The 13407-nt window shown below is 35.3% G+C and overlaps 1 protein-coding gene across 4 annotated transcripts; it reads left to right on the top strand.

The window, feature by feature from the left end:
- Positions 1–1661: 1661 nt before the first annotated feature.
- LOC147567681 (uncharacterized) lies at positions 1662–5699 on the top strand. Of its 4 annotated transcripts, none has more exons than XM_086654301.1 (7): positions 1662–1750; positions 1855–1903; positions 3808–4014; positions 4092–4181; positions 4273–4377; positions 4465–4843; positions 5480–5699. In XM_086654301.1, the coding sequence occupies exons 3-6, from the start codon at positions 3835–3837 to the stop codon at positions 4786–4788; spliced, it is 699 nt and encodes a 232-aa protein (XP_086510427.1). In that variant the 5' UTR covers positions 1662–1750; positions 1855–1903; positions 3808–3834; the 3' UTR covers positions 4789–4843; positions 5480–5699. The 4 variants fall into 4 exon arrangements, with proteins under 4 accessions (XP_086510427.1, XP_086510429.1, XP_086510428.1 ...); XM_086654302.1 differs by having other exon boundaries at positions 1676–1735; XM_086654303.1 differs by lacking the exon at positions 3808–4014.
- Positions 5700–13407: the final 7708 nt, after the last annotated feature.

Raw genomic sequence — 13407 nt, 5'->3', positions numbered from 1 at the left:
CAAGAATACCTCGTGTGCGATCACGGTGTACCTCGCTAAGATCTTTCATATCAAACTTCTTTGATAGAAATTTCTTAGTTTCATGCAACATTTCCTTATCATCGGTAGCAAGTAGCAAGTAGTATGTCCTCAACAATGTTTGTCTCGAAAACGAATGAGACTACAACTTGATGAAATTTGTAGTATCACTGACGAGAAGCTTGCTTGAGCCCATAGATGGATTTCTTTCATTTGCAAACCACATTCTTTGGATCACCAGATACAAAGTTTTCGGATTGAACCATATATATTGTTTCATCAATGTCTCTATTGACAAACGTCATTTTGACATCCATCTGATGCAGCTCAAGATCAAAATGGGCAACAAGTGCCATAATTATCCTAAAAGAGTCTTTCGAAGAAACTGGAGAGATAGTCTCTTTATAATCCACGCCTTCCTTTTGAATGAAGTCTTTAGCCACAAGACGAGCCTTATATCTCTCATACATTACATTTCAAATCCCTTTTGGTTTTATAATTTCCTTTGCAACTAATGGGTTTCTTACCTTCAGGTAATGGGACAAGATCCAAAACTTGATTGTGTTGCAAGTCATCGTTATCCGAAATAGCACTTCTCCTCTCTCTATTGGATCTCCTTAATGACACTTCCTCTTAAGGTTGTTGAGTTTGTTCTTCAGGATAACTTCCTCAACTCGACTGGGGGAGTGTTCAACATTGTCTTCAAAGGATTCCAAATCTCCTTGTTCGACATTGTACGCATAAAAATTGGTATATTGTCAGAAGTAGTAGTAGGAATTACAATTGATTCCTCCTCAAAGACAATGTCTCTAACCTTATTTCTCCCCCCAAACTCCACATCCTAAAAACAATACTGCAGTTCCCGTCTCAAAAATAGACTTTCTTGTGGGATCATAAAATTTGTAGCCCCTAGATCGCTCCGAATATCCAATAAAGTAGATGCTTATTGTTTTTTAGTCCAACTTCTTTTCATTCGGCCTATAAAGCCTTGCTTTAGATGGACATCCCCAAATATGTAGATACTTTAGACTTGGCTTTCACCTTGTCCAAAGTTCATAAGGTGTTTTGTCAAGTGCTTTAGATGGTATCCTATTAAGGATCTAAGCTGATGTCTTTAATACTAATCCCAAGAGTGACTCAGGTAAGGTAGAATGAATGATCATACTCCTTACCATATCCTTAAGAGTGCAATTTCGCTGTTCAGCTATACCAGTCATGCTAGTAGAACCTGGCATGCACTACAAAAACACGTCCTATTTATAACGGCCTATTGTAACGGCTTTCGCATGAGCCGTTATAAATACAGTAAATATAACGGCTTTTACTGAACCGTTATAATTATATACTCTTTTGTAACGGCTTTAATATGGATAGCCGTTGCAAATGGACTCTTTAAGTTAGCGCCAACTTTTTGATGGCGCTAATTTATTTCCCGCCTCTGGCGTGTTTTCGTTTTATTATAACGGGTGCTTTTCCGTTATAACAGAGTCTTACTGTAACGGTTTTATTTGGCGTAGCCGTGATAAATGAGCTGGACTTATTGTAACGGCTTAGGTCCGTTACAACTGTGTCTATATATAACGGCCTTTAGTATTTTTGGCCGTTATAATTGGGAGCCCTAGAAATCACGGCCAGTTGCCTAGTTCTCTTTCTACTTCCTATTTCGATTTTAGGTTTAGGTTCGGATTTCAGAGTATCTCGGTTGGAACGATTTCTGGTGATTTGCGTTTAGGTTTTTTACTCATACCTAGATCGATAATTTCCTTCCTCTTTTATCGATCTGGAACTGATTTAGGTTTTTTTTTGGTTTGATATTTGCGTTTGTTCTTCTTCTAGGTCTATCTGCTACTTGCAACTTCTTCTAGTTCATCAACCCTGAAGTCAGGTTGGCGCCTCTCTCTCTCTCTCTCTCTCTATATATATATATATATATATATATATGGATAATTGGTGTCGAGGGTATCTAGCTTTTCATCTGCTCTTAAATTTCTTTCAAACTTTTGTTGGAGTCTCAATTATAATTTACTCAATTTGGATGCTTAATAGTTGGAACAATCATACCCATGATAATCCACCACCTTCAGGTCTATTTCCTCAATCTTCTTCAGCTTTTCTTTTGATGAATTCTGAAAATGGGGATATTTTTAGGGCTCAATTTCATCATAATTTCAATTGGAAAATGGGAATGGGGGAATGGGTGTGGGTCTTGTTTCTGGTCTTGATGATGAAATCCAATTTGGGAGAAACAAGCTTCCCACTCCATGGTTAGTTAGTTAGGGTTTTCATATTATATGCTTTTGCTTGATAACTGTTGTGATTGCATTAGGTTACTTGTTATTTTGTTTATAAATTTTAGTGATTTTGGGTTTAAAATATGTAGTTTTTTTTTTCTAGTAATGAATTTAGATACCCTAACCAGTGATGTTAAAATCGTACGATTTGGATCCCAAATCGTACGAGTTAAATCGAATCGGTAGGATTTCGATTTAAATCGATCTCAAATCGCAACTAACTTCAAATCGCACGATTTTCTTAATAAATCGTTGACTGAGTCGTGAATCGTGGGATTCACAATGAATCCCACGATCCAAATCTCGGCTAGAAATTAAAGATTTTAGTTTCTGATTTGAAATCTAAGTCCTAATTAGAGAAATAAAAGGGGGGTTTTGAACAAAATGAAAAGAAATCAGAAGAAGTAAGAAAAGAAATGGAAAGACTTCACCTTCTTCTATGCCTAAAAACCCTAATAACTTTGAATCTGATTTCTGATTTCCTGGTTATTTTACTATTTTCCATGGTGTTTTGTCTCTCTCTCTAGAATGAACAAAAAATACACAGCTCTCTCTCTCTCTAGAATGATCGAATCTCTCTGTTTTGTTCTTTCTTCTTCTATTCACTTTTCTTTTTTTTATTATTATATTAGATAATAGTAGGAGTGTAGGACAACTCATCAGTTGACTGTTATTTTTTTTTCTGTTCTCTTTGTTTTATTAATTAATATTATATTAGTTTAATAAAATTATTATTATATTAATCATTACTGTTTTGGTCTTCTCTCTTTACCCAAGTCTCATAATACTACTTTTTAGGGTATATAATATAAGTATAATAGTATGTGTTATTATATTAAATAAGTATAAAAATCGGTAACTTATTATTATATTAAATTATACTAATATAAATTAATAATTTATTTTTATAAATCTTACGATTTTCGTTTTACCGATACGATACGATTTGAGAAATTGAAAAACGATTTACGATACGATTTACGATTTGACAACATTGACCCTAACCCTAATTAGAATTGTCCTTAAGTTAGGTTTCTCCTTTTATTTAAGTTTTACCTTTAACAGTTTATAGATTTATAAAGTCTGCAGTTACTATTTCTAGTCTAGTTTACTAATTACTTAATTAATTAGGTACCCTAGCAAATGTCACTATTCATATGGATCATGGATAAGAACTCATCTTATTTTCTATTATACAAGTTAGGTGTGACAGGAAGAATCGAAAGCCCCATCGCTATTTATGTCATGGCAGTTGCTGCCACTGTAGTTTCCCCTTGCTGGTCTCTTAAGAAGCACCATAACCACCATAGGAGGAATCGAAAGCCCCATCGCTATTTATTACTCCATTTACATGACATTTGAACCTTCCTGACTAGTGGAATAGATAGGTTCCACTTATCTAATATAAGTCTGGCCTCACTTGTCTCCACTGTCTTGCGTTTGCAAGTTCCTGCCCTAATTTTTACTTCGATGATTACCGCCTGTGTGACAACATCAGTCGGATTTCCCCGAACATGAAATTGTCATGAAATGGATTAAGAAGCAACTTAATGAGAGATGGAGAACCTGGAAAGCAAAAGTGAAGCGTAAATATTTTACACCTTACTTTCCAAATATAGAGCAGTGCAAATCATGTGTCCCTCCAGGTGTTGCCGCTACTCAATGGTTTGGAGTAGTCGACTATTGGAGCAAGGACACAGTACATGTTATATTCTTTCTCGATCCATATCTATATTGAGTTAAACTTTTATGTACTAACAAAATATTTTTTTCGAAATAAAGAAGGTAGCAGAGACCAACATGATGAATAAGGCTAAGAATATGTACCCATACTGTGGAGGGCGTGTATCTATGGCTCAACAATACCATGATGTAACAATTTCAGTTTCATTTACGTTTTTTTGTGTCAATTCAATTACTTTTGTACTAAAATGATAATTTTCATTTACTTTGTATTTTGCAGCTTGAAAAGAAATATGGCACTGAGGCTAGTCGACTTCAAGTTTGGAAGAAGACTAGATTAAAAAGTGATGGAACTTGGGTTACCGAGGAAGCAGGAATATTTGCCGTAACGTTTTAATCAAACTTAATTACTGTTTTTATTTCATATCATGTGGTTTTTGTCAATTTTATCGAGTGTGTATAATATTAACAGGAAAAGTGTGACAACGTCCTGGAACTACGACGAAGCGAGAACACCTCAGGATGCGAGTTTGTCGACACCCCTTGTCCAAATGATGTTTTCGGGAGCCAGATGCCACCCGAGACACGTGGGAGAATCCGACTCATGCCCTTTACATCACCAAAGGAAGCAGGTTTTAAAAAGCCAAACTCGGGTGGCATTTCAAATCTTCAAAATGAAAATAACCAGCTGAGAAAGGAAGTTGATCAACTTAAGGAAGGCCAAGCTGCAATGCGTGAAATGATAGAGAGACAATCTGAAATGGAGAGAGACGAGATAGAGATATTGCTGCATTGATGACACTCTTGCAGCAACAACGACAACCAACTACTTCAGAATCTTCACAACCTAGGTAAGCTTGTTTCCCTCTATTAAATACTTTAATTTTTAGGTTAATTAAAAGATCATGATCTGACACTGAAGAAAAAAATTATAAGTGACAAAGGATGACACATCTCACATGAGAGATGTTGGTAGTGGGTTATTGTGGGCTGGCAGAACCCACTAGCTCACCTTTTTTATCTAGGGTATTATGACAAAGAACAAGCAAACCAAGAAAAAAAAAAAGTACACAATAAAAAAACACAAGATGTGCTTCAGTTTGTGATGAGTTCTACTCCATGGTGAACAATGACGAAATCCTTTTTACTAAAATTGAGTTCTACTCATTAATTCCTTGCAATTCTAAATATTTGGCACCAAACCTATACCTGCTTCTTATTGCACATAGGTCTCAAAACAGTAGTGATACATGAGAATTGAGTCATACTTTGTTTTTTTTTTTTTGATGAACTAAGTCATAATTTGTTAAACTCAGCTCAGGTTTAGCCGAAGCCGAACTTAGGCTGAACCACTAAGTTAGTTGTTAATATTTGTTATGTTTGAAACTTTTAGAATTTGATTTGAATGATTATAGTAGAGTTTATGGCATACAAGCGTATCAATATTCTAAATGTGGTTAATTTGTGTTGTAACTCTTATTTAACAGCTATAGGAGTTAAAGATGATGCAATGTGGAGCTATACAAGGTCGAGGTACGAAGTGGTCCAACTCCTGCTGATGATTTGAATATAAGGGAGAAGCGTGTGAGATTTTGATTTTATATAATGTGGTCTATTTGGATTGGATCGATGCACGAACTTGAAACTTGTGTTACTATCAATCAATATGAGTTGTTTCGTTTTATTTATTGTGTGGTTAGCTCGAGATGTCTCTTTTGTTTTGGTTTTCTTAATTATAAACAGGTACATCAGTAAAAGCTGCAATATTTTGCAGCTGGATTCCATAGCTTTTGAATTTTTTTTTTTTTGAAATCAGACATTTATAACGGCCTTTTTAATCAAAGCCGTTACAAAAAAAGACATTTCTAACGGCTACTTTCAAATGGAGCCGTTACAAGAGGAGGCATATATAACGGTTTTACTCAAAACATCCGTTACAAATGACTCTTCTCATTTGGCGCCATCATATTCCCGCCAGTTTGGTGAGCTCTTTTTATAACGGCTGAAACACAACAAGCCGTTATAAAAAAAGTTATTGTAACGGCCTCTAGCCGTTGCAACTGTATTTGCAACGGGACTTTTTATAACGGCTCCTTTTTTTTATATGACGGCTTTCAACCGTTATAAAAAGCCTTTTATAACGGCTTTTCGGTCTTTTGTAACGGCTTTGGCCGTTATAATTAGGACGTGTTTTTGTAGTGATGGTGTACTGTTGAACGATTCCACATTCTTCTAGGAAGTTAACAAATGGCCTTGGACGTGGTTCTCCTAAACCGTCATATCTGTCGTAGTATTCACCAACACGATCAGATCTAACGACTTTTATTTTTGCATTGAGTTGATTTCAACTTCAGCTTTAAAAGCTCTGAACACGTCTAAGGACTCAGACTTTCCATGAATGAGATATTAGTAACCATATCGAGAGAAATCGTCTTTGAATGATGTCAAATATCATTGACCATTCCAAGAAGCCGAAGGGAATGACCTACATATATCAGTATTAATCAATTCTAAGACGTATGAAGTTCGAGTGGCACTTAATCTCTCTCGTTTGGTCTGTTTACTTTTTACGCACTCTACACAGGCATCTAAGTCTGAGAAGTCAAGTGAATCCAAAATACCTTCCTACACCAGTCCTTTGAGTCTATTTTTGGATATATGACCCAAATGCTTATGCCATAATTTTGCTGAATTCACTTCAGTAATTTTTCTTTCGTACTCCGTGTTTCAAGGTGCAAGGTTTCATTATACGAATCAATAGTGTCAAGCAAGTATAGCTTATCATAAGCACTTAGAGAACCAGTACCACACTTATTTGAATTTAAAAAAAGACTAAACGGATTGTTTCCAAATGAACAATGATAACCGGATTTGTCCAAAACAGAAACCAAATTTCGTCCGAACGACGATACAACGAAAGTGTCTTTCAAATCTAAATAAAATCCAGTTCCTAATAATAACCTGAAATGACCTATTGCCTCAACCGTTACCGACTGTCCGTCTCCCACATAGATGTATCTTTCACCGTCAATTAGCTTTCGGTAACTCAGACAACCTTGCATAGAAACACTAATGTGAGTAGTTGTACCAGAATCTAACCACCACGTGTTTCTAGCTACTGAAGATAAGCTAACTTCAGAACATACCAAAGTAAAGAACATACCCTTCTTGGCACGCGAAGTAGCATACTTGGTATATTCTTTCTTCACATGCCCATGTTTTCCACAAAACAAACAACCATTTTCTTCCTTAACTTTCTTTGTTCTGGACCCTTAGCAACTTCATTATCCTTATTCCTTTTCTTTTCCTTCCCTTTTGAGGTACTGGTCAAATGAGCACTTTCCGATTTCTCATGCTTCGGTCTTTCCTCTTCTTGCACACAGCTCGAAATAAGCTCATTAAGAGTCCACTTCTCCTTCTGGTAGTTGTGACTGACCTTAAACTGACCAAATTATGCAGGAACAGAGTTCATTACCAAATGTACGAGTAAGTCCTTAGACTGCTCGAGCTTTAGTGCTTTAAGTTTGAACGCTATATGAGACATCTTCATGATAACTACCTGATGTTTCCCTTGCCTTTATACCTCATAGAAGTCAGGTTCGCCAACAGTGTTCCTGTTTTTACCTTGACATTCTTTTCATACTTTATTCCATTTCGGTAAGGAAATAAATGGCTTTAGTTACCTTGGTAGAGATTGCGCCTTGAAAAGCTTCTGGAATGACGCGCTTAATGATCATGAGACTCATGCGATTGGAGCGATTCCACCACTCATAGTGTCTCCTTTCATCAGGAGAACTATCATCCATAAGAGGGGCGGGTTGCTCCACCCTAAGTGCAAGATCCAGACCCGTGCAGTCCAGAACGACCATGACGCTATTTTTTCAGTCCTTAAAGTTATTCCCATTGTGAATGAGAATGTTGTTAGCATCCATTGGTATATTTGCAGCAACTACACAGAAAATAATACAATAAATTTACATGTTCACATCATAAATATACTAAAGTGAGATTTAAAATTCAAACAATAAAGAAATACATAGCAGAATACCGAGGACAACCTTAATATCAAGTCTTTGGACAGTAATACTAATTTGTAAGTGGTATCTCTGTTGCAGCAGTCAAATATAGACGATAAATCCTGTCAAATAATAGGTCTATCTTTGGACCAGCTCATTATTTACATGGACACCTTACAATCATCTCACATTTATCACCGCAGGTGTACATGTAGTTCGACCAAATATTAAACTACCTTTGGATCGACATAATGCCCGCATGAATTTATATACACACGACCTACTCCAACATTGTCATTAAACTAATCTATATAAAATGGGTCAATTTGGTGACATTTTACTCCAATTTAGTTCTATCAAATGTCAGCTATTATTTGAGGGATGTATCAGTCATTATTTGTTTAAATTTATAAAACAAATGTCCGGTCTGAATTAGACGAGTCAGACCGGTCTAACCTACTTAAGCAAGTGGCATCTGACTCAGACTAGTAAAACATGTCTGACTCAGCCGAGTCAGATCTAGTTCAGACCAGTCAGTTGGTCTGGTCAGACCAACTGACTAGTCTGCCCACGTTCCACTTAATGTGGAACATGGGCACATCCCACCCCCACTTTAAAGTGGGCGTTACCTATTGTAGCCCCACTTTAAGTGGGGCTGGTAACGCACCCCACATTAAGTGAGGAAGTAACCACCCAATTATTAGTATTTATTTTTCTATTTTTTTAATAAATAAATAAATAAAAGCAGAACTTTTAAGCAAGAACCAAGCCTAAGATTCTGTATAAAATTTTAATCCATGTGTCTACATAACTAGTTAATCATGTTCATTAACACAAAAGACAATATGGTTTTATAAACACATAAAATCACGCATAAAACATTATCAAAGAAGTTTTCATGCTCTAAAACTAAATATGTTAATGTAACTCTATCAATCAACGTGATAAATAACAAACAAACACATGGTATGATCAATAATATCAAACTTGTTATGGATCTAACTTTAAAACAATAATATCTCAATGAACCTTAAAATTGGACCGACTCTGGTACTAATTGTTAGAAAATTTAACCGTATGTGCTTAATGTAATCATGTTTCTAGGATCATTACGATGAAATCAAATAACATGTATAAGCATATTCATGGCATAAACTCCATAAGATTCAATAAGATTAAAGAAATCATAAGCAAAAGTGTACCTTGATCCATAGCTTGAATTTGATTAATTGATAGGGTTGATCTTCCACGTGGTTCTTCCTTTCTTGGAACCTCTTTGTGATGAAGGGATGTCACACATTTAGAGAACTTGATAAGAAGCCCAAATGGGGGTCATAACCCCTATTTATAGACTTATATTTCTAATTTGGCCCCTCATCAAATTAGAAATCACTTAATGGTCTCTACACGTTTATTCCATGACACTTTGATACCTACTGGTCAAGACAATCCATATTAGACGACTTTACGACTTGACAATTTACTTAGATAGCAATACACATGTCTATACATATGTTATCCCACACACGTTGGAATTTCTTCCAACAGGTAAATTTTCTTTGGATGTGACATTCTTTCTTGCTAGATAGAAAAGGAGGCTTGACAGACTCCAGACTCTATTTGGGAGTCGATGCAATTACACCTTACAAATGTATACATATGTTTAACTACACATTTGATTCTCTTACGGCAGGTGATTTCGATAATTATTGGCCATCAATGAAAGTTATAAATTCCTTCTCGCTTGAGGATGCAAGTTGCATGATTGATTATAGAATGCAGATTTGGTTTTTGGTCTATATGATTCAGACTATTAGATCCACACGTATTGACGAGAGAAAAGGCATATTGTACCTCAACAGTGGCTTTTACTTCTGTTTAGACTTTTGTATTGTATAATAGCAGGATATAGAAAAATCTCAACTTTAGTTAATTGATGTCTATATTGTCCGGGTACCCACTAGTATACCATAAGGCTATCGATGGAGTTCAGTATAACTAAATTCATCCACTTGATGGTTAGTTTCAGCACAAGTACTAAATGTTTGTGATCGTATCGACGTATAGAGTCGGTGAGGCTTGTTTCTGTTTGATTAAGGAGTAAATGAATTATTTTTGAAAATCTGTGAGGATGGTTAACTAAATTCATCAACTTGAAGGTTGGTTTCAATTAACCAACTGTTGCAATGAAAATTCGAACAAGGTTTACTTGGGGCTGTATTGATTTAATTATTTGAAACATGTGTAAGTTCAAGGGTGTTTGATTTTTCCACTTATTTAGTAATTTTCACTTAGTAAGTGCGGGCCGGCAATTTTAGGCCGTTTGTTTTTTCACTTAATAAGTGAATATTACTTGTAAGTGGGGCCAAAGTAAGTGCAAAAAAGTAAGCTCCAACTTCGAGCTTATTTTTTTTGCACTTACTTTCTAAGTGCTAAGAAAGACATTTTTATCTTCTCCGAATATAATAATTACGAATATAATTATAACTAAAAAGAAAATCTTAAACAATTGATAAGTAAAAAATCTTTTGTGACTTGAGCGATGACTCTTTTCCTTCTTCACTCGTCCTTCACCTAAGCTTTTCTCCTAATTTTTTTTCACATCTCTTCCTTCATCAATCACGGAACCACCCAAACTCCATCATGCAACGTAAGTTATTTCTCCTTCATAATTTTCAATTATTTGAGGTTAATATTTTCAACACCAAGTATCCATAAACCGTAATTCTCTTGTATCCAAACTCGTGAGCATAATGAATTAGTATGAAATACTAATGTGTAAATACTTTAAGGTCAAAATAGATAATTTATCATTTTTATGACATTTAGAATTAATATAAAAATAAAAATCAAGCACTTAGAAGTGATGGAAAACAAACGCCATAGCACTTACAAGTGATATCACTTACTAAGGTGCTGTTTGTTTTTTTAATTTTTCAGATCTGAAATCTGAATTGAATCTGAACTAGGATCAATTCAGATTTTAGATGTTTGTTTTTCTTATTTAAATAATCTGAATTTTTTTCTGAATTGAGTCATATCTGAATGGACTGAAAAGTAAACCAGAATTTTCAGACATCAAAATGAGTCTGAAACAAGGATTAATATCTGAAATGTGTAAATATGACTTTTATGCCCTCAATGAATTAGAAATATTCTCCCAAAATATTTTAGCACCACCACCGCAGGAAAGCCGCCACCCGTACGACCACCACCACCACCAACCATATCACACCACCACCACCACCACCAAAACCACTAACCCCACCATCAACCACCACCACCAAAACCACTAACCCCACCATCAACCACCACCACAACCATCAACCACCACCATCGGCACCGGAAAAACCAGTACCACCACCATCAAAACCAGTACCACCACCACCAAAATCACTACCACCACCAGATGGTTTTCTCCTCACATCAAGGTTTTGTCACGAACTAATAATGGATTACCCTCTTTGTGACTAATGGGAAAATCTGAACAGACACCACCACCAAATGGTTTTCCCCTCACAAAATGGTATTCTCCTCAACCATGTATCACCACCACAAGACCACCATAACACCACAACAGCAAAAGCACAAAAACACAACCACATACAACACCACCGCCACCGCCAGACCGCACCTTACTTAATCTTTGATTTTAGAGAGAGAGAGAAGGAGAAAGAGTAACTAGGCTTTATCTGTGAGAGAGCAGGAGAGTATTGGATGTAACTGGGGTTTCCAGCACCATAATACCATTTCCCTTTCCAAAAACCCTAGAGTACCATTTCCCTTTTCAAAAACCCTAGAGAGTCGGGGTTGCTTTTGTAGCAGCAGACTTGAGTTAAAAAGTAGGGTTTTCTTTTTTTTTTTATTTATTTAAATGATGACCAGGGCTAAAAATGTCAAAATTCTAATTCAGACCTAATGATTCAGATCTAAAAAAACAAACATCTAACTTCTAAACCAATTGAGCTAATTCAGATTCAGCCAATTCAGATTCAGCTAATTCAGATTCAGACCCATAAAAAAAACAAACAACACCTAAGTGATTATCACTTAGTAAGGGGTATCACTTAGTATTTCAAAGTCAAACATATAAATTTATAAAATTTACATTTTGGATTCACAAACTCTTTTCCTACATGAGATCTTCAAAATGATCGTTTTCCCATTGATGATCGCTTCGTATTTCTTCTTTTTAGCTTATAGAATATCTTGAAAACTAATTGTTATCAATGAGTTTGAGAGAGCTAAAATGGAATTATTGTTCCAACAAATTGGGCGAGAGGCTCATTTTCTAATATAAATTTTAGTAAGAAAGACAAGTTTATGTTCTAGTGTTTTGGAGACCGACAAAATTTTTAAAGTACTCTTCAAACCCAATTTACCCATTTTCCAATGAAAAACAATGTCCTTGTCTTAACTATGAAATTTCAGTTAACCATAACAACAACATAAACCAAACAAACTTGTCACACGGTAGCAATGCTAGCAACTGAGAGAGAGAAAGACTTTGTCGAAGACTAGCTAAATTGTCGATGAGATATTTAGAACATCATTAAACGATTTCAGGTGGAAGATGTTTGATTCTCTTTAGTTTTTGTTTGAAATAAATTTTAAGTTTCCATTTTTGTTAAAGGATTCTAGAGAGAGAATTCCATTCAAATTTCTTGCAAACGAGTTTGTTAGGATTTTATATACTTTTCTTCACAATAGCTTCTTGATGTTCAATTAACAACGAAAGGAGAATGTGCTATTATTTTAAGGCATCAATCTTAGTTTTTAATTTTTTTTATTGAACACCAATCATTTTACATAAGATTTTGTCGTGTTGTTCATCTATATATAAACATAATGACGAATTCTGAATTATTATTGTTGTATATCAATTTGTAGATTTTGTTGTTTTTAATTTTATTTGTTTGTCGAATTCATTGGTCTATTAGTGCATACTAACTTATTTGGTTGCCTAATGAATTGATGCAACCATTTTGCAATATCCATTACAAATAAATTGTATCATTTCAAGTCATCTGATCATTTCAAGTCATCTAATGCAATATTTTGCAAATACATTGCATAACCATTGCAATGCATTGAAACTCCTGTTATGAAAAATATTTTTTTATTTATGATAAATTTCAGGTTATCTAAAATATTTTTCAGCTTCTATGAGGAAACGATTCAGGTCTGGGACCCATTCGTCTTCTTCTAGCATTAAGAAAGCCCACACCAAGCAGTTTGTTGATAGACGTGATCTGAGGACTGTCGGAATCTTTATTCAGGAACCGAGCAGTCCTGTCACTCCTTTGGCTCCTCAGGTTGAAAACTTTCTTGCATGATGGCCCCTTTCGTATGCCTTTGAGCTTCTTAACGTACCTCTGACCTTTCTGTCGTTTTTTGCA

The sequence above is a fragment of the Eschscholzia californica genome, unplaced genomic scaffold, assembly GCF_041429995.1.
Source record: "Eschscholzia californica isolate CP2 unplaced genomic scaffold, dmEscCali1.0.p SCAF_1, whole genome shotgun sequence".
In the NCBI taxonomy this organism is placed as follows: domain Eukaryota; kingdom Viridiplantae; phylum Streptophyta; class Magnoliopsida; order Ranunculales; family Papaveraceae; genus Eschscholzia; species Eschscholzia californica.
This window is presented reverse-complemented; position numbering and strand designations above follow the sequence as displayed.

Bases quoted from the DNA above. Each gene is read 5' to 3' on its own strand.
- LOC147567681 (XM_086654301.1), top strand. From the start codon at position 3,835: ATGAAATGGATTAAGAAGCAACTTAATGAGAGATGGAGAACCTGGAAA. The intron at 4,015-4,091 runs GTTATATTCTTT...TTCGAAATAAAG, and splicing joins GGAGCAAGGACACAGTACAT to AAGGTAGCAGAGACCAACAT. The intron at 4,182-4,272 runs GTAACAATTTCA...TGTATTTTGCAG, and splicing joins TGGCTCAACAATACCATGAT to CTTGAAAAGAAATATGGCAC.